The sequence below is a fragment of the Gopherus flavomarginatus genome, chromosome 6 (assembly GCF_025201925.1).
Source record: "Gopherus flavomarginatus isolate rGopFla2 chromosome 6, rGopFla2.mat.asm, whole genome shotgun sequence".
Lineage (NCBI taxonomy): Eukaryota > Metazoa > Chordata > Testudines > Testudinidae > Gopherus > Gopherus flavomarginatus.
In genome coordinates this window covers 4,780,040-4,803,264 of record NC_066622.1, presented here as the reverse complement: position 1 = coordinate 4,803,264, position 23,225 = coordinate 4,780,040, and the positions used below count along the sequence as shown (strand labels likewise).

At 42.2% G+C, this 23,225-nt stretch overlaps 2 protein-coding genes across 14 annotated transcripts in view; one reads left to right on the top strand and one right to left on the bottom strand.

Moving 5' to 3' along the window:
• The window catches only part of CADPS (calcium dependent secretion activator), a 404,679-nt gene that overhangs the window by 370,117 nt on the left and 11,337 nt on the right, over positions 1-23,225 (top strand). For all 5 annotated transcript variants that reach the window (XM_050957618.1, XM_050957616.1, XM_050957617.1 and 2 more), the window contains one exon: positions 3,089-3,196. In XM_050957618.1, the coding sequence (XP_050813575.1) occupies positions 3,089-3,196 (108 nt within the window). The remainder of the gene's footprint in view (positions 1-3,088; positions 3,197-23,225) is intronic.
• Positions 14,241-23,225, bottom strand: part of C6H3orf14 (chromosome 6 C3orf14 homolog) — a 78,948-nt gene continuing 69,963 nt past the window's right edge. For 5 of the 9 annotated variants that reach the window (XM_050957553.1, XM_050957552.1, XM_050957559.1 and 2 more), the window contains one exon: positions 17,294-17,874. In XM_050957553.1, the coding sequence (XP_050813510.1) occupies positions 17,763-17,874 (112 nt within the window). In that variant the 3' untranslated portion in view covers positions 17,294-17,762. Of the gene's footprint in view, positions 14,639-17,293; positions 17,875-18,503; positions 18,574-22,954; positions 23,212-23,225 lie in introns of those variants that run through there. The other 4 variants (XM_050957560.1, XM_050957562.1, XM_050957561.1 and 1 more) reach the window with 3 other exon arrangements.

Genomic DNA, 23,225 nt, shown 5'->3' with positions numbered 1-23,225 from the left:
GAGATGTCCAACCTTAAAAACATCTAGGCTTCTAAGTCACTGAGGCACATTTGACAATTTCAGCAGCTAGGACTTCAGATACAGAAAAGCTCTTCCCTTGGAGCCCTGCCCGGGAGTACAGCGTTCTGAGGTTACAAGGAAGAGTCCCAGTACAATAGTATATAACTCGCAAACATTTCCAAACTAGATTTTCCTGTAAAATAAACGATGGTGTCATGTCGTATCAAGGGTTTCTTGGCATTCCTTTGGGATGCCTTGCACAATGCTCATGGCTTATCCCATGTGAGCAGTTCACTCCAACCTCATTCTAATAAAACCTTTACACCCCATCATCAGTGGCTACACACACACATAACCCTCACATCCACCAATACACTCATGCACGTGTGTGACCACATATTTGGGGGTGTTATCTGGACTCTGTTTTGTTTCAATTTTATGATCACTCACTAAATATTACAACTTTGTGACATACAACAGTTGTTGTTGCTGATCCCCCAGGACACCCTCTCCCCAAGGCTTTAATTTTGAATTCCTTTACCCACTTGTCCGATTAAGATTTCTCCACAGCAAGACAGTGCTGTAGTCCATAGTTCAACATGTAATTAAGATAGCTGTGAAGAGACTTTCTCTTTCCAGATCAGAAAATTAAGAGGCAAAATGCTCCTTGAAAAGTTAAACTGTCCAGTTGTGTTGTCAAGGTAGAGAATGGAAAAGAAATATCAGAGCTACAACACCTCTTACAACACTGTCATTAATGGAGTATCAGAGGGGTAGCCGTGTTAGGCTGGATCTGTAAAAGCACCAAAGAATCCTGTGGCACCATATAGACTAACAGACGTTTTGGAGCATGAGCTTTCGTGGGTGAATACCCACTTTGTCACATGCATCTGACGAAGTGGGTATTCACCCATGAAAGCTCATGCTCCAAAACGTCTGTTAGTCTATAAGGTGCCACAGGACTTTTTGCTGCTTTTACTGTCATTAATGTGCATTTTATGTGATTCCATAGCAAAGCCAGCATCACTTGGAGAGGACTGAGCTGTTCAGAAGGCATAAGGAAATAGATTTAAAATAGCCTTTTATCCATAGATGTTTGGCTGATGTGTACTAACTTTTTTTGTGTGAAACGAGATGACACAATATATCTGCATGGAAATGTCAAAGAACAATATCCAACTCTTTGAGAAGAGTTCTCCGTGAATATAGGCTTCCACTTGTATCACAATGTTTCCTGAAGCCTGGAATCCATCATTTAGTTCATATGGGCCAGATTCTACTCACACACTGGTTTAATATTGGTGAAACACCATTAACTTAGACCAGGGGTTAGCAACCTTTCAACTAAACTATTGTTGTATGTAAAGTAAGTAAAGTTTTTTAAATGTTTAAGAAGCTTCATTTGAAATTAAATTAAAGTGCAGAGTCCCCTGGGCCAGTGGCCAGGACCCGGCCAGCGTGAGTGCCACTGAAAATGAGCTTGTGTGCCGCCTTCGGCATGCGTGTCATAGGTTGCCTACCCCTGACTTAGATGGAGCTAGCCTTCCTTTTCATGAGTGTAAGCGAAAGCAGCATCTACAGGAGCAGTGAGACACAATATCTCCAGGTGAAGTGGAGAGAAAACCACATTTGATTGTGGGTTCCTTCTCCAGGGAAAAGAGAAGATACGTGTTATTGAGCAGATAAGCCATCACTTACATCTAATTTCAGAAACTTGTTTTGTATCAAAAAACTGCAACTCATATAGTGCCACCATGAAACTGGCACAATCAGCGTGCTGAACATTGCTTCAAAGTATAACACTTGACTACTGCCGCATTTGTGTTGTCCTCATTGGTTTTCAAATTAATACCTTGTCATTGTTTCAGTAGGTGTTAAGAAATGTTACTGGCATCCCAAGGGCCAAGCATTGGCCCTTTGCTTGATAATTGTTTGCTTTGTATTAAAAAACTCCTTTCCCACTGCTTTCCAAACGGTCCTCATTTTCACCCAGGAAATTACACAGAAGTGTTAACTAACTTCAATTTACAGTGGCTGACAATCACATCTTAGAGAGAACCGATACTTTGTGATCTGAGGTAAATCACAGTAATGAAAACTAATGACACTCGTTATTAACAAACTTACAATGTGCCATGGAAATTTAAGGTTCTGTGGCAGGTCTTGTAATGATTCATGTTACAGTATTTTAATGGGTTTCCTTTGAGATCAGTTTGATTTCAACATATCAAGTGGTGTGAACTCAATGGGTTTTTTAGTATATTTCTCCCTCTCCATCTACTTCAGTTACCGTCTCCTTTAAAGAATATATCAGAAGTATCACTGCCTTTCACAAATCTAATGTACTTATAAGTTAAGGTTTAAAACCAATGAACATATATGTCGATATGTACAGACATAACTGTAGCTATAGGTATCCTAGAAATGTAGCGCTGATTTAGACATGGTGGGAAATTAGCTGATTTATGATTTAACTAGTTTATTTTAAAATATACATCCATGTTCAAGCTAAAGTTTAAGTTCTAAACAACAAGAAATGTGATTTTGGTGTGAATAATAAAATGTTCATTGCTTACTACACACATTCTTACACCTTAGGAGAAGAAACAAGAGACTAGCGCTGGGTGTTAGCTTTCTAACTTGGTATAACAGAGGGTTTGTATATAGAAGGTGACACTGAAAAACCACAGCGTGATTTGTTGTTTCATTAATTAGGTCAACAATACCAAACATAGCACGAGAACTTCCTGGCATCAGTGTGTCAAGGAAAGGCTTTATTCATCCGAGTAGCTTCCCTCTAGGCAAAAAAAGCAAGCGAGATAGTGTGTTTACATGATCTTGTGCTGCACAAGCTGCATAGACAGAGTGGCTCGTTGGCTTTGCGGCATACAAAGCAGCCAGCCGTAGTATCAGTTTCTGGCACTCAAGTGTACTGTAGGTATCAACAGGGAGTGTGGTGCAAAGCAACAGTTTAAGGAAAAAAGGGAGCTTGAGGAGAGGAACAACAGCAACAGGACTACATAAAGAAGCTGCCTTATATGAAGATGTTCATGTTTTTCCTTTCTCTCTCTTCTTTTCTTCCATACAGAAGCCGGGGATGGATGTTGCTGATGCCTATGTGACATTTGTTCGCCACTCTCAGGATGTCTTGCGTGATAAGGTCAATGAGGAGATGTATATAGAAAGGTTATTTGATGTAAGTAAATGCCTTCTCCTCCTTGGAAACCAAGCAGGAGACTCCCCCAAAATGTGACAAAATAAGACAGGAGGATAAGTCACATTTTGAGAAAATTGATTGGTTATAGATAACAAAACAAAAAATCTTTCCTTTCCTTCTGACTTAGGCTCTTATCTGCTGTCTGCCTGCTCTAACTCTGTACTCTGACCTACTGTGTCCTGGTCTTTATGTGTGTGGTTTGTAAGATAACAGCATCTTTTAAGCCAGTACTTACTATGTTAAGTTTGTGAGAAATCTTCCTAAAGAGGAACATCTTGGTCATTGTTCTTATCGTTAAAATCCGAGCCAATTTTATGGCAGATGTGTTAGTCGGGGACCATTTCTTTGGTATGTTAATTAATTGTTTCTGACTGCCCAGCACTAAGAACTTGAAAATGAATTCTGCTACATATTTATATTTTTAAAAAATGACAAAAGATAGCTGATAAAATCCGTATTTTTATACTCAGAAGGACTATGTTGTGGTGTCTAGCACCAGATGTAAAAGCTATAATATGGTCTCCCTGGGGAAAATGAGATGGTTGCTCTAGTCAAAAGGACACAGATTTTCAGGAGTTCTGTCCCCTTCCCACCCTGCCCCCTGCACCAAATTAATTGATAACATGTACAAGAGAACATTGACCTTGATGCCCAGCAGCCTACATTTATTTTAAATATGAATGCATGTTAACTGATGTACCTGTCTCTCTCTGTTGCTTTTGTTGTGTGACACACTTTCTGTCCTTGTAGCTATTGTTCACTGAAGGTTTTATGTTTATGGCAAGCACTTAACATTAGTGTTTCAGTCACTTCTAGGATCTTTGTTTATATATTGATTTCTGTGACTGTGTGAAACAGCTTACATTCAAACTTTCTTTTCTTTCACCTCTCAGCAACATCATTTTCCAGTCTTCTGGCTCTAGAATATTAATAACTTTATATGCTTTGTTTACTTACTCATTTGCTTCCACAGTGTGTAGGGAAGGCTTTTTTTCCCCCCAATCAAATGCCTTCTTTACTGGATATTCTTCTTTCTTCACATCACCTTTCCCTTAGAAACCTCTTCTTACTTTATAATTCCCACTCTTTCTTTCACTGATATCCTATCAGATTAAAATGGAACTTATCTCTCATGTCAAATGTTTTATCACATTATATCAAGTGGCATGAATTAGAGTCAAATAATCTTCCTGTGTACATCTACTAGCATGGCCCATATCCACTGAGAATGCCTCATTCATGCATAAAGCACACTAGTGACTCCTTAATGCTCTGTGCGTGCTCACTCTTCAAAGAATTTAAAGCACAGAATGCCAGATATAAATCACCCATCCAGTAAGCACTGGAAAAAGGACACAGTCACTTCTATTTTGCAGCAGGTCCACTAGTGCATTGCACATCTATGTTGAATTTTATTCCATAAGCAGTAAATTTTCAGAGATCAGCTGGGTTGTTCTTTTCAATGCCTTAGTTGCCTTTCCTTTGATCAGTTTCTTAAGATTCACTAGCATGACCAGATGTCCCGATTTTATAGGGACAGTCCCGATTTTTGGGTCTTTTGCTTATATAGCCTCTTATTACCCCCACCCCCACCCCCTGTCCCGATTTTTCACATTTGCTGTCTGGTCACCGTAAGATTCGCAGTTGTGTGGTTTTTAGAACTTTCTGTCATTAGCTCAAACTCTAAAAATCTGTCACTGACCTAAGTATTTGTTTGATCCAATCATTCTTAGGATCATAGGACCATATTTTGGTTAAATTAGCAATAAAAAAAAATAAGAATAACCTGGTAGGAAGTAAAAGTACAGAATTCCCTCCCACCTCCCCCCTACACACACACACACACGCACACACACATTTTTCATAAGCTATACTTTTCCTAACCTGTTAGGCAGGTAATTGATAAAGAATTTTATTAATAGTAATTAATCCTATAATATTTACATTTCTACATATTTTTTACATAACTGCATGCAGCTATCAAGGCATTGTGGAAAAGCAATTCACTTTTTGCTCTGATGTGTTAGCAATTCAATTCTGGGACCAAATCCTGCTGACTACATTCCTCTGTGTCTCACTCAAATGTATCTCCACATGAGTAAGGTGCACAGGATTGGATCCTTTATTTCAGTATATGGGATTAGAATGCACTAGACTTTAAAAGTAGAAATCTTAATTACTTAAAAGTGTGTTTTAAACTGGCTGCTCTCACTATTGCAAAATTGTTTCTGAAATAAAAGTATATTTCCCAAGTTCAGCCCTAAGCTGAAGGACAAGGTGCTGACCTCCCTGACTGAACTAGTAATAGCAGAGCAATTAAATTGGGGCCCAGTCCTGCACACGCTTAATACTGGGCACAGTGGTGAATGCTGTGTGATTACTAGCATTAGGGTGACCAGACAGCAAGTGTGAAAAATCGGGACGGGGGTGGAGGGTAATAGGCACCTATATAAGAAAAAGACCCAAAAATCGGGACTGTTCCTATAAAATCGGGACATCTGGTCACCCTAACTAGCATGATTCCCAGTGGCGAAGGGTTTAAGGATTGGGCCCTTCAATGTTAATTCACAGAAATCTCCATCACCTAGAAATGGTTTGTTGCAGTATCTGTAATTGAATTTCTCACATGCTGTGCTGCTAAAGTGGAGAAAACCAGCATCAGTTTGTGAACATTTTGGATTGTTTCAGTCAGTTTTCCTAAATGTGCCCAGCCCTGCTCCTATGAAAGTTGGTGATAAACTCCCTTGGATGGGTGCAGCATCACATCCATATGTTTTCTTTTGTTTTGTTTTTATATAGACATCTTGGTCCAGGTTTTACTCTCAGTTATGCCCATGCAGCCAAAGGCAGACTGTGGCCACTTTTGCTCACTGCGTTGTTGTGAAGTATAGTAATGAAGCAAACCAGTTGTGTATAAAACCTAGAATATTCTTGAAGTATTCAGCCCTTAATTTCATGAAGCTAAACATTGTGGCCAACTAGTTTTATTTATCTTCTTTGTTAATCCCAGTGATAGATTTCTATAAAATTGTCAGGTTTGTCAAGGTGGAGTTTTTTTGTTTTTGGTTTGGGGTTGGGTTTTTTTTTGGGCGGGGGAGGAGGGTGTCCAGCAGGTACAGTTTTAAGAAAGATGGAGAATGAATAATCAACATTTGTATTATAGAAATATCCTTTTAAAAATATGTATGGGCTGATTCAGTATATTTTAGGAGTGACACTCTTGCAGTCTGGGGAGTTGCAGCAGTGTGAAAGAGGCCAGAGTCAGATCAGATTTGGAATCTGGACAGAGACATCAGTTAACATTTTGCAGGCCACAGACTCAACTGGGATAAATCAACATAGCGCAATTTACCTGAATGCAGCTACGCCTATTTATTCCAGCTGAGAATCTGGCCGTACATTTTTAGTGTATCGTGTTAACTCCCTTGCCATATGTAGTAACCAGGCCAAAATCTTCCCTGTCACATGTGTGCTGCAACCTCATTGATTTCACCGGGGTTTCAAGATTGTCAAGAAGGAGATAGGGATAATGATATAGGGATAGATCCTCCTCTCATACAAGTCACTGGAAAAACTCCCATTGACTTGACTGGTGCAAAATCAAGCCCATAATTTGGTCCATTTTTTTGTAGCTCCTGGGGGTTTTGGTTCCTCCTCTTCTCACCTGGTATTTCTGTTTATTTGCTCTGTTTTCTTCCATTAAAAAAGCCTGGATACTATTAGTTATACCATGTTCCAGACAATATTTGAGGTAATATTCTTAGTGCTCATTGTGCCAGTACCTGCATAGCAGAATTGTGCTCTTTGGTGGATATTGGAGCTTGCAGAAGATTAAAATGTAGACCACACAGCAGGATTAAGATAATCTCCTTTATTCTGTAAATTAGTCAGTTTTTTCCCTGCAGTAAAGTCATCATCTTAATTTTTAATATCTGCATTCTCTGGGTCATTAAAGGAACAGATTGTGAAATTCTGCTGGTAATCAAAAGCTAACTAGAATTTTTTACTATTTTATTTTTAAATGGTGCGTGTTTACTGCAAATTAACATGATTTATTTATTTGGCCTGTCCCACTAAACTGGTAATATTTTTTAAAGAGACAAGGAGGGTGCAGTAATATCTTTTATCGGACCAAGAAGAGCTCTATGTAGTTCAAAAGCTTGTGTCTCTCCCCAACAGAAGTTGATCCAGAATAAGATATTACCCCAGCTGCCTTGTCTCTCCAATATCCTGGGACCGACACAGCTACGACTGCACAGCATACAATATTTTTTAAAGCTACAATACTGGAACCCGGCCCACTGGTACTGAGAACTAGTAAGGGAAGAATTTAAGAACAGCTTATTCACATGCCTTCACGCTCTTTGTCTATGTGCATGTCTCTGTATGTTCCTGTGATTTAAAAAATTGTACAATGCTTTGAAAAAAGAGAGGTTGCAAACTCAGTTTAGTGTAATAGTTTGCAACTTTGATTTTTGACATACAGACACTCCCCGACTTATGCCAGCATTCTGTTCCAGAACGCCTTGTGTAACTCGAATTTTGCGCGTAATTGGGAAACGTGTACCCGACCATTACGCAAAAAAAAAAAAAAAATCCTCCTATTTCTAGCTTACGGAACTTTTGCCGTAACTACGGATTTGCATAAATCAGGTTTGCGTAAACCAGGGGGCTCTGTATTTGATTGTTTCAAATAAAAAGTGTGAGCCAGATGGGCTTGAGGTATGTCATGGACCTGAAAAAAGGTGACTGGTTTTGCAGGCCTAGAGGCCAATCCTGTGTGGTTCTGAGCCCTCTCAACTGAGGGCACTCAGCATCTTTTAGGACCAGGCCCCTACACAGCCAGAATTTCCTTTGAGGCCAGCGGGAGATTTGCCTGTAAAGATTAGTGCCTTTAATGATCATAGTTTACAGTTTTAGATCCGCATACGTAGTTTATGTATTTTCCAGCCAATCAGAACCTATCTGATCACAAAACTGTATGGTGGACCAGTTGATATTATAATCACTAGCCTGACTTTTTCCTAACTAGCAAAATACTGATGTTTTGGTCACAGGAGTGTAGCTAGTGTACAAAAGGCTGTTAAATGTAGAAAAAGCAACCGTGGTTCCTGTGAATTTCAGGATATTGATGCAAACCTCCAAAGTCCATAAATAGCGCAGATGGTATGTTTTCTTTCTCATTCTTAATTCAATATCTTACCCAAAAAAAAACCCAAAACATGCTTTTGATATGAGAGATCAGATCATCAAGAGATGCTCCTAAGATTGCAAGATCTAAACGAAAATTAATTTATTTTTTTCTCCATGTACTTCTTGAAGACACAAGCCTGAGTAGAAGATAAGGATTAAAACAGATGTGCTTAGTGCTAGTTCATCTGCTTAAATCTAGCAGTCTCTGAGATCAGTGATTAAAAAGCCATCTCTAACTTTGATGAAATCCACTGCAATGGTAATATTGAGTCTTTGATAGCTTTCTTATGGGCCTCGTGTCTGTCTAAACCGGACATAGAAAACATTTGACTGGAGATGATACGTGGATTATATGGGTCAATTATACACTTAATCTGCCTTCTGGGGATTAAATGTGCATAGATTGACTCCGTGTATTTGGCGTGTCCTTGGCAGTTATCAGATCAGTAAGGTTGCCCTTACTGAAAAGTCTGATAAGAACTTAATCATGCAGTGATACGGTCCTGATGATGCAGTCGTAGTTAACGGTGCTAACTGCTCTGTACTTTTGCAGAAGGCTTGGCTTACCATTTTACTGTCACATTATGCACTCAGCTGCCTCCGAACTCTATGTGCAGACAGGTACAGCCTGGATATTTGTTGTTAAAGGAGTGATTTAAAATACCGTCAGGAAGCCTCTTTGTATTTGCAGGGAAAATGAGGGTGTTTTGATGTTGACACACAGAGGCACATTGAAATCAGTGGGTTTGAGGGATGTAGGTGAGGAAGCCAAGGAGGGAGGACAGAGTAAGGCAGTCCTGAGAGCTGTTCACCACCATGGTTGCCTGTCAGAGAGAGGATCTTCCGCTTTGATGGGACAGTTACCCCAGCATCCGGCATCTGCAATTGGAGGCTCTGACACAGCTCATCAAGATGGGGCCATTTGGCCCCTTCACCCTCCCCACCTGCCAGGGAGATCCCAGAGCACCTCATGCTGGAACATCAGGGGAGGTGCTGCCTCCCCCACCTCCGTACACTGGGTAAGGGCCTATAATAGGGACCAAGAAACCAGGGTCCTATTCCCAGCCTTGCCACTGAGTCCCAGGGTGGTCTTAGCCAAGTCAGCTCAGCTCCCTGCCCCTCAGCTCCACCATCTCTGATACAGGGATCAGGCTTGTCCACTGGCAAAGTGCTTTGTGCAATGCATTCCTATTAGATATCACAGCAGGAATAGGGCTCCATGCCCATGAGTCCAGCCAAAGCATAGCTCTGGAGAGCTCTGAGCTCCTGAGGATGCATGAGACAGGATTTAGTCCCGTATTTTTTAAATGCAATTATACTAGCTATTAATAGATTCATGAATGTGAAACGTATCAAGTCAGTACAAGTCGGAACCGAAGGAGCACTGAGGTTTTAAAAAGAAAGGACTTGGAGCCCAGGTCAATAGTTAGCACTGACTTCTATGGGACCACTCGTGTGCTTAAAGATACGCACGTGCCCAGGTACCCTGCTGAATCAGCACTTCATATACTCCTAAATATATGGAAATTTGCAATGGTGATATTGACCGCTATAGAAGAAGCTAATGCAGCTGTCTGATTGAACCTTAGAAAACAGCTACTTTTCTTCCTACACAGTCAGGTTGCTCACTGAGGCACCAATTCTCCTACATCTATCCCGAGACAGCCTCCCTATGCTGTTTCTTCTTCAGCTGCTTTTGTCTAAAAAAGAGTCCGTTTTGAAGTGAAGAAAATAAAGCAGACTGGTCTTGGAAAAGACTGCACTGTTTTAAGCAAGTCTTTAAAAGAGTTACTTTTAATGCAGCGCTTGTTTTTCAATTAAGGCATAATGTTTTAATCAGTTGAAGTCATGTCAACTGAATTTTGTACTCAAAGAAAGGAGAGTCAGATTGCAGGTACAGTGCTTTATGGCAGTTGAGTAAAAACCGTAAAGTACTTTGTGGTGAAAAATATTGTCTGTATACAGTTATTGCTGCCCTGGAGAATAAGAACGTTGTATATACCCTTCTTTATTAATGGGAGGGGAGTTACCCAACAAAAAGACATGTTTCAAACCCACATGCAGGGTCATGCTATTTCACAGCTGACCCCTTCGTCTTTTGGAGTTCATATGCAAAGCGTGTCTTTAAAAAAGGACAAGAGGTGTTTAATAGGCTTATTAATCATGGCAAAAGGGAGGAGAAGACCTGTTTTCTTACGGTTCCTGCCCACAAGCTGCCCAAGGTAGTGAAGACGTGTTCCGAAATAGGGTCTTACCTAGTAAATGTATTCCATTAACAAGGTTTATTCTTTCATGAAGTATTCATTTAAGTAGGTTTCATTTAATTTATTTTAGGGAGCCTCTTAATAAAATAAGTCCTAGATCTGTCACTGGATTTTACATGCATGTAAGAGTTTTTCCTTTTAAATGTCTTTATCAGAACAGCTTTTCGTGTTTCAGCAGACATTTGGTGAAGACAGTTAATTTGTTTTCTTTTCCAGAGGAGATTGTTCCATTAATCATTCTAAGAAGTCAGACTGATTGCTCTGTTACTTTAGGTCAGCATAGTCTTGCTAACATGATCTGCACGGTGCTTTTTAGCGTTGGAGGATATTCTTTTTATGGCAGACTGTAAGCAACAGACTCTTTATTTTGCCATTAAAAAAATATCCAAGGTACATTTTGTGGAAGGAATAATGTCACGTTGCATTACAGAAGACAAATCGTCCTAAATTCTGAAATGAGAGGTCAGTTAGCTTAACAACATAGTCTTTCCTGCTTAGCCAATATAGATTGTTGGATTAGAGCTGTATGTACATATTTATCACTGTGCAATGTATGCAAGTCATGTAGGGCCAGATTATTAAAGTTATGAGATAGTGAGATTTTCAAGAGTGCCTAGGTATCTAACTCCCATTGCTGGGGGCAACTGTGAGGGGTAAGGTGGCTGGCCACCTTAGGTCCTAGTTGAATTTTCAAGAGCACCTATCCGCAGCTTTTAAATCTGGCCTTTGAAAATCTGCCCTTAGCACACTGTGAGCCCTGCTTGTCCATTTTTATTTAACGGTTGTTTTTAACTAATTTGAGCTTCCAGTTGGTGGTTAGTCTAGAATGAGAACCTACGGGTCCAATCTTGCATCTCTTGTGACCCCAAAAGCCCCATTGATTTCCACTGAAATTTTGCGAGCCCAAGGAAAGCACGACTGGGTCAAAGTTGACGTGTGACGATAGCAGGAGTGTTGTGTGTAAGACACGGGAGGTAATTGTCCCACTCTGTTCGGCACTGGTAAAGCTCAGCTGGAGAGCTGTGTCCAGTTCTGGGCATCACGCTTTAGGGAAGATGTGGAGAAATAAGAGAGAGTCCAGAGGAGAGCAGCCAAAATGATCAAAGGTTTAGAAAACCTGTACCTGTGAGGAAAGTCTAGAACAAGTGGGCGTGGTTAGTCTTGAGAAAAGAAGACTGAGGGGGACTCTAATAAGCTTCAAATATGTTAAGAGCTGTTATAAAGAGGATGGGGTCAATTGTTCTTTATGTCCACTGAAGTGAGGACAAGAAGTAATGGCCTTAATCAGCAGCAAGAGAGATGTAGGTTAGATATTAGGCAAAAAGTTTCTGACTCTCAGGGTGGTTAAGCTCAGGAACAGGCTTCTAAGGGAAGTTGTGGAGTCCCCATCACTGGAGCGTTTTAAGAACAGGTTGGACAAACACCTGCCAGGAATGGTCTAGCTTTACTTTGTCCTGCCTCAGCGAAAGGGGCAGGACTTGATGACCTAACGAGCAGAGGCGGCTCCTGGCACCAGCGCACCAAACCCGTGCATGGAGTGGCAAGCCGCAGGGGGCGGCCTGCCGGTTGCCATGAGGGCGGCAGTCAGGCAGCTTTTGGTGGCATGCCTGCGGGAGGTCCGCCAGTCCTGCAGCTTCAGCAGCAATTCAGCAGCGGGTACGCCGAAGGCGCGGGACCAACGGACCTCCCGCAGGCATGCCTCCGAAGCCACCTGACTGCCATGCTTGAGACAGCATAATACATAGAACTGCCCCTGCTCACAAGGTCCCTCCCAACCCTGCATGTCTATGATTCTGTAGTCAATAGTTAGCTCTCACATGACACGAAACAGTCATGATACTCAAGTGAGAAAATATTTTAGCATTGGAATCTGAGACTTTGTAGATAAGTCAATGGCAAAAATCCCAAAATCCTATATTCCACTGGGCAAATCCTTTTTCCACCCCACTCCTTTGTATGCATAGAAGTCCCAGCATGCAGGGGGACAGCTACACATGGGGAACAGGGAGTTCCTGTGTGCAGCACGGAGTGGGGTTTTTCCAAGACAAGTCTGGGGAGAACCAGAGCAGAGCTGAGTGGGTGGTTCTTTGATTATCCAGATCCGTTGACCTAACCTCATGCATGTTTGTCAGGGATAATAGAATGATCTGCTGGAGGGCTGAGGCAGCAGCTGTCATCACAGAGTGGTCCCCTACCTTCCCACGGCCTATGGAGCAGGATTCCTTACACCTGTGTACAGCATACGCTGTGTGCTGGGAGGAGGATTGGGCCCTCCGCCTCCGCACTGACAATGAAGGATTGTTTGATGTCCAATAGCTTCTTCATGCCTCGTTCCCTTTTCTCTCTGCAGTCCCGTCACCCACAATTGCTCCCAGGGTAGCAAGTGAGCCAGTGGTGCATGTTAGATTAGCAGTTATAGGCCACTTCATTTCTCTTGATCTGCAGCTCTTTTCTTTCCCCAAGATTCCTTTAAACCTCGCCCTGCACTTATGATATCAGCGTACAAAAATGCTTAGCAAGAGCTGGAAAATAAATCTCTTTTTTCTGTCCTGAAATCCCATGTACGATACCAGGGGATCCTTTTCTCCCCATTCACTCTTTTCCAGTTCACAGTTAATACCTAGGCAGCCTTTAACTACACTTTTTGGAATGTGCAGGCTATACAAGAGAACTCAATGAAAGGTTCCCAGCTCCAGTTTGTGACGTCTTTTGATTCAGTTCTAGTGTTAAAATCTAAAAAACCCTGTACAATTAAAGTATTGTATGACATACATTGCATCTTATTAATCAACATTACATCCAATTACACTGTCATTGTATTATATTGCTTTGACAAACAAAGGGCTGGGCTCTTTACAAAAATGTTACGTAGCTATTATGTTTAAGCAGGCTCTTTATATGGGAACCTCGGTTTAAAATGTCAACATCTTTTCTATAAATTTTTTTTTAAAAAAACACAAGTGGAAACTACTTTAAATGCAGAAAACAGCATTGCAATCAATATACCATCTTTTTTATGCAAAAACTATTTTATCAAAATTGCAAATAATGTAAAATGTGGTGGGGGCAAAATCCTTCGGGGCAGTGATCACTTGTGTGTAGCGTGCCATGCTACAAGCTCTGTGAGTTTTGCACAGCTGTATCTGCTTGGGAGGAAGAGAAGGACAGTTACCCAAGAGCAAAGCATGTCAGTGCACCCAGACCACATGTAGGGCCAGATCCTGTAAACACATACCACTTTACTCATCCAAGTAGCCCTACTGACTAGGGGTGAATAACCAGCATTGACTCTGGTGGGACTACATGTCTGAGTAGAGTTACCCCCAAGCATTTGGAGGATTGGGGCCCTAAAGAACAACTTGAAGAGGCATGTGTCCTTTGGAATTAATTGCTGCAAACACTGGGTGGGGTTATAATTCATGGGTGAGGTGCAATACCCTACGTCAGAAAAACCACCATTCAGGGGCCACAGGGCAGCTGTGATCCAAAAGGACCACACAGACACACACACACACACACACAGGTGCTCCAGCTATTCCCTGGATGTCATGACTCCCTCAGTCACAACCCAGAAGCAATTTTTAGGACCCATATCCTGCAACTATTCCGACCTGGCAGACCCCTGCACCTGCAGGGAGCCAGGGCTCTGTCTGAACACAGTTGCAGTATTGGAGTCTGAGGCCATCTGGTTGCAACACATCAGTTTATTGGATCCCCATGGCTTTTACACCTTTGCACGGGCTTTGTTATTGAAAATTAAACATGTATTCAACTGCATTCTTCTCACCTTCGAATCCTACGGACAATGAATTTTGGCCAGGAGAAGCGTTATAAATCTTTAATGGCCAAGACTTTAATTTTACCTGTTATCATAAAAACAGCATCTTCTTCACCACAACCACACCAGGCTGGGGGCTTGGTTCTATCATAACTCAGGAGAGCGCCACCTTCTCAGGTCCTGTCCCTAGAAACACATGTATGCTTAACTTTACTCACCCTAGTAATCCCACCAACTTCAGTGAGCTTTGGTTCAGGCCCTGTCATGTGGCGGGGTTCCCTCACCCTGGATTCCTCACTGCCAGCAGTCCTCACACACTCCTGCATAGGTTCACCACCGGGTGCTTTATGTACAATGGGCTATACAAGTCCTTGTCCCCCTATAGCATAAGGCTTTGACCTTCTCCCTAAGCACAGAGGGAAAGAGGGGTGAAATCTCCCCTCCGCGAGAGCCTGGGCTGCTCTGGCCTTTCCATCGGGCTGTCCGCCATTTCCCCTTCCTCTTCCTGTATCTCTTTTAACTGTCCTCAGCTGAGGAGCTGAATCACTTTAATTGGTTCATCACCTGGTGTTTAACCAATTATCTCCTCGGTTTGGCCCAGGTGGGGATGTTTATGAAGTCCACAGAGTGATGAGTCCACTGTAGGCTGCTCACACTCCGTGACAGGCCCCTTCCTACAGTAAGTCACTGGTTCCTTTGACATCCCCCATCCAAGTGCTGCTGAGACTGCACACTGCTTCTTTTACTGGCTCTCAGGAGACGTCAGTCCCAGGTGTGTGTGGGACTTGTGTGGCTAAATCCTATGCAACTATTTAGAAATGTAGAGGAAACTACATGGTTTACGAATTGTGTGATAAATATAAAGCTCAGATTGTTTTCACAACTATCCCAGTGTCGTGAAGGTGCAGGAGTTAATGCCTCCAATTGGCTTTTTTTAAACTCTCTCTCTCTGTGTTGAAATCTGTGCTTAGATAACGTTAAGGAGCTGAATGGCTTCAGAGGCACTATAATTTGGAGTTAAGGAGCCTTAACCCATCCCAGAGTGCTTAGGGGGTGGTGTACAAAATATATTCTAATTGTTAATTAATTGTATGCAGCACAGAGCGCTAAATGCAGAGGCTCTCCATGAATGAAATGATTCGTATGTTTACGATTTATTTATAACGTAATTGCGAGACCAGATAGATGCATACAAAATACAAAGCAAAAAAAAAACCCAGATTAGAGGCGTCTTTTTCCATTAATAATAGTGGGAGTTGCATGTCTAATCTCATAACCATTTACAACCAACCATTTACAACCAACAAGTCCGTTTGCTAGAGACACCAGGAAGTTCTATATGGACCTTCCATTAGCACTGATGGGAATGATATGCAAGAGACCCTTTCAAATCAAACTTAAACCCAATTAAGGGTGAAACTCCATCCTTAACTCACCCTTTTGCTGAGGTCCTCAAACAGTGGGTGATCTTAGCTACCATATGTACTGCAAAAAGCCTGCCATACTTAAACACAACTGTGTGTGAGTTTCAGCTTTCACTCTGAATTTCCTTCCTTGTTGTGTCTAAGGCATTCCGTTTACATGATTCAAAGAACGTTTTTGTGGTTTCTTTTGAAAAATATGATGTAATTCAATGCCATTTACATCCTAGACAGATGATTAATAGTTCAGGGTAGCGGCTTGATCCTATTATGTAAGGCTGACACTGTGGTATTATTAAATAATAATACAAATGATTTTAATATCAATCCCCTTTGACTTTATACCCTGCCCACATAGTTAAGCTTTCAATGTGAATGAGATTTCACAGCCAAGGAATAATACAGGGGGGAAAACAATCAGAAGTTACAGAGCAGCAGGGTTGTAGGAACTACTCTAAATGTATCTGCAGTGAAATCATTATAGTAGTATTTAAAAAAATCTTTGCTGAAATGTAAATCTGTTGTGTTAGCAAAGCACTTCAGTCACTTATTTAAACCAGGGTTCACTATTATTATTGCTTATGCTGTACCATAGATGTCCATGGTGCTTTAACAATATAATAGTAATAAATAAAAACATAGCACTACCATTTAGCACTTACTGAGCTAAATGTTAGCAAAACATAATTGAAGGCATATTGCTTATTATATTCCCACTAACATAGGACCCTATCCTACAAAATCTTTACTTACTGAAGTCCTTACTCTTGTGAGCAAGGTTCTGTTTGCTGTTCTACAGTTTCTTAAATAGGGCGTGTACCCAAAATATTTCTGAAATGTGCATTCTGTTTCTGAACGTAACCCAGCTGGAAATCCCTACTGGAAGGTAAGCTAGCGCATCACAAATTTTTAGCAAAAAAAACCAGTTATCAACTTTTATATTTTGAAAGAAACAACGCAGAAAAGAATAGTGTGAGCTATAAAATAATGTGTTTTATAATAGAAAAACAGCTGTCTCTGCATACTCTTTCGGTTATGCTTTGTTATTGTGTGGTCTGTGGTGGTATACAGAAAGACAGCCACCTTTTTAAGTACTCTGTAGAATATTTAGTTACTCGGAGATCAGATACTCTTATTGTATGGTCCATGGTGGTAGAACAGAAAGACAGCTATTTATATATTCTTTCTCAATAGTGCCTGTGATTTTATAGCCTGTGGTGATAGTAGTGGAGAATTTGATATATACAATATTGCTGTATATCCAATTGTTTGTGAACTTCAGAAGTTTTGAAACTTGGTTGTAATCGAGGAATATAAGCATAAGCTTGAAAGGCTAAAGAGCAGAAAGACCCACACATAAATGCTATTATGTACTTAATGAGGCAGAGGTTTAAAAAAAAATCAGCCACACAATTGTAGGTAGCTTTTATCAAAGAAAATGTATAAATAACAACCAGGGATTCAAACTGCTTTACAAAGAAAAAGCAGGGGGAAATGAAGCTAGCACTTCACTTGTGGCATCCAGATAATAGTATTTACTACACTAATCTTTTTGGCTTAGAGATTGACAATCAATATATTATGATCAACAAGCATTAACACACACAAAAAGCTTCCATTTCTCTTTTTCTTGAACCCTGTCCCTAAGTCCTTTAAATTTAATTAAAACTGGACAGCCCTCCCAATAGTGCAAATTATACTTTAAATAATATTAAATATTTGTGCTGAGTGAAGACAAAAGTGTGGCTTGTGCAGTTGGTTGAAAATGTGCACACACACACACACACACACACACACACACACACAAATATCAAGCTAATCAAAGTTAAAATAAAGTCTCTCTCCCTCCTCTCTCTCTCCCAAGACTACTGTCTATAACATGTTGTTCCTTATAGAAAGTGGGATATGGTGGCATTTGCTTGATTAACTTGCTCGACAAAAGTGACAGCTGCTGTGGGTGCATGTAGATAAGCTGCACAGCGCAGTTCCGCCTTTGTACATCTGTCAGCAAAAAAGGAAGAATAAAGAGTGAAGAGAGACAAATTGGTCCCAAAAGGCAATCCATTCAGCTTAGCAGGTTTGCTCTATTCAGGCACTGACTGTGAATCTCAAGTACTAGGTAGCTTATTCAATTTCATTCATTCTTTAGAATGAGCCCACAAGTGTTTAATTTCTTATTCTGTCCTATAAAAGGGGGAGCTTTTTTCATTGGAAGCATTGATTGTAAGACTAACTGATCAATGCTTACAACATTAACTCATCATTAATTTTCTGTTTAACTATTTTTGGGATCTGTAATGTGGTAACTTCTCACTGACTTCTCGGATTGCTGACTGAAAAATCCAAAAATATTCCGACATACAGCTATGTGAACTGGGGCCTCTGCCAATGAGAGCAAGGAGTGAAGCCTAGAGGCCAGATCCTCAGCAGGTGTGTAAATCATCATAGGGCATTGATTTTATTATTTGCATTGCCGTAGCACCTAGGAACCCCAGTCATGGCCAAGACACTGTTACACTAGGTGCTGTACAAACACATGGAGCTTTATCAATTTACACTGGCTGGAGGAGTCATCCCAACATGTGCCTGGTTACACAGAAAGGTTTCCTGGCTCAGAAAGGTAATCTTACCGGTGGTCAATCCTCTGCAGAAGAGTTACTCAGAGATCAGGTTCAGGGGGAGGCCTGCAGGCATGGCAGCCTGCAATAATAATAATAGCAAAATATGGTTTTAATTGAGAAAGTGGGAGAAAGGTTTCTAAACTAGTGGGAAGGGCACTAATGTGTGGGTAAGTCTCAGCAGGGCAGAGATGTTTTTCTTTTTGTGGCAGAAGTTTCTCTGTTCCCATCTTCTGATTGATGCTGGCAAATTATTGTTAAATTCATGAGTCTCGGGGGGGCAGCAGCTCTTTACATCCACACCAGCCTTTGCCACCATCCTACTCCACAACTTAACTGCAGTCTCAAACTCTCTGGTCTGGGCATTTCTATGTGCCCTCCATTGAGGTGCCTAGAAATTGAAGGCCCTTCTCCCCCATCCCCTCAGCACTGTGCCTGCGGCTCACCCCTCAGGGATTCTACAAGGAAGTGTACTTAACCTTTTTGTGCTGGGGTGTCTATCCCCCTCAATGCCAATTAACCCTGTGACAGGCTGCACCGGGAGGAGAGTCAGGGCTGATATGGGCTAATGGCAGATGAAGCCCAGCTAGGGGAAGCGCTGGGATAGGCACAAAGAGAGGACGTTAGTGTTAAGAGGAGTGGCAGGAAGGAATTCTGCTGCCACTTCCTAGAGAAGAAGGGGAATTGGCAAGAGACAAGGAGGGAAATAAGTCCTGGAATCGTGTCTTGGACTGTAGACTCTGGCAAGAACCAAAGGGAGTGAAGTCACCCCAGGGAGCAGAGGAAGCTCCGGTGGTGACCCAGGTGTAGGGCAGAAGATAAGGAAAAGTAGGAAAAAGCTCAGGGAAAGCGCAACAGGGTCTGGGATTGCTAGTCATAGGGTCCCTGGGCTGGAAGCTGGGGTAGTGGGAGGGTCCAGGTTCCCCTACCATCTCCTGGGAAAGTGGCACAGTCTGGGCAGTGGAGCAGAAGACTGCCTGAGACACTTTGTCCAGAAGAACTTTGCGTCCCCAAAAGAGGAAAACTGTAATGACCTGGCTGAAGAGCCCAGCCATGAAAGGGGACAAATCAAGTCAGAGAGAGGGATACAGCCCAGGGGGTGTGCAACCAAAGGAGAGCGCATCTGACTGGTCGAGAGCTAATCCCCTGGTGTGCCACAAGGAGGCGCCCCAGCGGTGCGTAGTTACACTTCCACAGAAAATAAAACAGTTCTTCCCATAATGCTGTAGCCTCTGCTTAGAGCAAAGGCCTTGGGGCTAGATCTGCTGGTCAGGCTAAGCTCTGTTCAGTGCAGGACATGGGGAGGGGGAAGCCAGAGATGGCATTACACCACCTTTCTCCCACCACTTCCGATCCAGTTTTGCACCCTGATGCAACTTAGAGCAGCCTCAGGACAGAGCAAGGCCAAAGATCTGACCCCAAGGGTTGCCATCAAACCCAGATCACTCACATGGAGTGCCTTTGGGCTAGCCCAGAACTGAACTTTTTTAAAATGAGCATATGTGAAATATAATGTTCCTGATTTTCCACCCATTCACGCTTATCATCATCTACACCTGGGCAAAACCGGTGTAAACCCTACCTCTACCGCTGGTAACGTTCTACATCCAGTTTGTATAGGTGTCAATGACTATGCAAGGGTGAAGGTAGTGAAGACCCACTCTGCTACTGAGGCGCACACTTGGGGTTTTAAAGGTCACCTAAAGTAAATTTTGCTTTGGTGAAGTCATCCACAGGGAGTCACATGATTTTGCATAAGACACTTTTCTACAAAGATAAAGGTGTGAAAGATGCATGAGTCACACACTGGGCAGTTACCATTTGGACCAATCACTTTTGCAAAGTTGTTCTCAGCATACACTGTCTGAGTTGTCATTTGTCTCCTGTTGAAGTAGGAGAGCCAGTTCAGCTGTCTAGCAGTAGCACAATGTGCTACCGTGCACAACTCTGTGTGTGAGACTACAGCTGAGTCCTTCACATCTGGGTTGGTGGATCTGAGAAGCAATATGGAGCCAGCATGCCCCGTCACAGTGGGCAGGGAAAAAGCCATGTTGTTCCTCAGCAAGCCCCGCTTAGGGGACTGAGGAGGAACACTCAGAGACTCCACAAGAATCTGTACCTAGAGGAACTGTACAGGGCTTGAGGGTGGGGTAATGAAGCAAGTTTGAGGGGAAACCCTTGAAGCTCAGGGGACCCCAGATGGCCAGAAGTGGCTTCATTCTCGTGCCCTTCTCAATGTCAACATTTCCAGTATTCTCTTGTACAATAAGCTGAATGGGGAGGATGAGCCATGTCAGCTCACAGCATCAAATACTTTATCCTGCCTCTGACAATACCATGTGCTTGATGTTTCAGAAGATAGTGAGAACCTCCCATAATGCACCTGGCCAATAGGGTATATGGTGGTGGGGTGCAAAATCTTTCCTTACCCCTATAACGATCAATTGATGGCCTGAAGTAGGGGCTGCAAAACCTCATATCTTTGTAATCTTCACTATAAATGTTCTTATATAATTGGTCTTAAAGGACCTTGTCTTCAGAATTTAGGTCTGTTCATCTGAGTTGTGCGCACATTTGCACTCCAGGTTTGCATACTCCAGGTGCAAGGCTCCAATTCATCTGCTACATGGCTAGATAGGTGTGGCATGAAAGGACAACTTGTGGATTGTTGTAGACTCAGGTAGCAAAGTAATGTGCATGCAAAGTAAGTTCTCAATTGTGTGCAGACTTGATTACTAAAAAACAGGTTTGGGAGTTATCCAGGGCTGCAGACGTACGTTCCCTCCTAAGGGAAAAATGAAATGTAGCTTCCATGAACCGTTGTGACAGCCTTAAAGGTAGAATTTGACCATCTCTTCTCCCTCCATACACTCGCTGATATTGATCCTGATCCAGTTTACATTCTTATATGGGGTCAGATCCTCAGCTGGTGTAAATCAGCATAGCTCCATTGACTTGAGCAGAGGACCTGGCTCGGTGAGTGGAGAATGGACACGAGTGTATGGCCAATCAGAGAAAAGTACCAAACCATTTGAGAAGGGGCTTCTGTTTCACTGCAAATTCATGTGTCGGGTTAACAACGAAACCCATTGCCAGACATGAGCACGTTCCTCTTGTGTGCCCTGGTGCGCGGCCTCCTTATTTTGTGTTGCTTTGATGCTGGGTTTCGTGGAGGCAGCCTCCTGCCACAGAATCCGTTACCTTCGGAACACCTTGAATTCAAAGGCTTGCTCGACAGCCTCCTTTCAATATTTCAAAACAAGTTCATGTGCCAGACAAAAAGAAGGGGCAGCCTGTGTTCAGCGCTTTCCAGACACTGGTATGTCACAGTTCTAAATAGATTTGAATTGCTTGGATTGGTTCTGGTTGGAAAGCAAGGACTGAAATCAGGGTCATAGGTGAGAGTTACTATGGTAATTGAGTAGTATCACCAGTAGTTTTGCTCTCATGAGCATTAAAGCACATAATAAAGGACAAACAAGAGTGGTTAAAGCAAGCAGGTAGGATTACTATGTTCTTTTGTCAGAAGTATATAACGTCTTGTAGTCAGTTTTAAAGACTTCTCAACCCCCAAATCCCCCCCAGCAGTCACCTGCTGAGTAATTTTGTATGCTTAATCTCTAGCCCTTAACTACAAGCTTTCTGCTAATTTGAGGCAAATGGGTAGTTTTGACACTAAATAGGCCAGTAAAGAATCCCTGACCTAGAAAAACTCCATTCCAAGGCACTGAGAGCAGAAAATATTCTTTCAGCATCCTTGTAAGATGTTTTGAATGACACAAAATAGCTTTGACTAAACCCTGCTGCAGCCTCCGATTAATGGTTTGCAAAAACTTGCTGCACATCCCCGCTGCAACTTCCCCCATAAAACTTGTCACTTCAGATTGCCATCAGCCACCACAACAATAATCATTTCATGCCTATTGCTAATTGCAAGCACAGCTGAGGCTCAGCAGGGTGCTCTTGCACAGTCCCAGGCTTTTATAGCAGCCTCAATCTGTTGTATGGCACTTGTTCACACACAAAAAACTACCCGCAAAGGCAGAAAGAGGCAGAGTCACCAGTTTCTTGTAATCCCTCTGCTACCCTGCTGACAACCCAGCCCCATAAGCATTCCTGGTTTTGTCCTCCCCTTTACAAAAGCTGAAGTGACCTTAAGCTACTAGTATGTGAGCTTTTGAATGAAGAATACAACTCCTTCAGGTGCATTAGAAAGCAGTGCTGCATCTGGCTTATGAGATTCTGTTTGCAGCACCCCTGGGGTAAACTGTGGCTTCCTGTAACATGTAAAATATGAGTGTGAACTGCAGGTTCATGGCAAGGAACAGGAGGTCATGCTTCCATTCAGACCTCACTAAAGAGAATGGGAGTTTGCAGATGTTCTTGTGTATGTGTAATGACACCACCTCCCCAAAAGCACAGGAACCCAGCACGGTTTTTGATAAAACGTGCCACAGTCTGTGTGCTACTTGCAGATTTATTCATATCAATTTTTGCCATTTATATATTCAGAGACAAGCCTGCTATTTCAACAGCTCCATAGCGCAGACTCCAAACTCTCCTCTTCCAGGCATTCAACCTATTGCTCAGGCTGGCTGGGAGGTTGTCACGGTAACGGTCAAAGCCTGCCAGAAGTCATGCTTCAGCACCCTCTATTGGGTCTGTTCAGGAGATTCAGAATCTGCCTCTTCTGCCCCAGCAAGAGTAGCAGTCGGGTCGGCTGTGAAAGAAAGG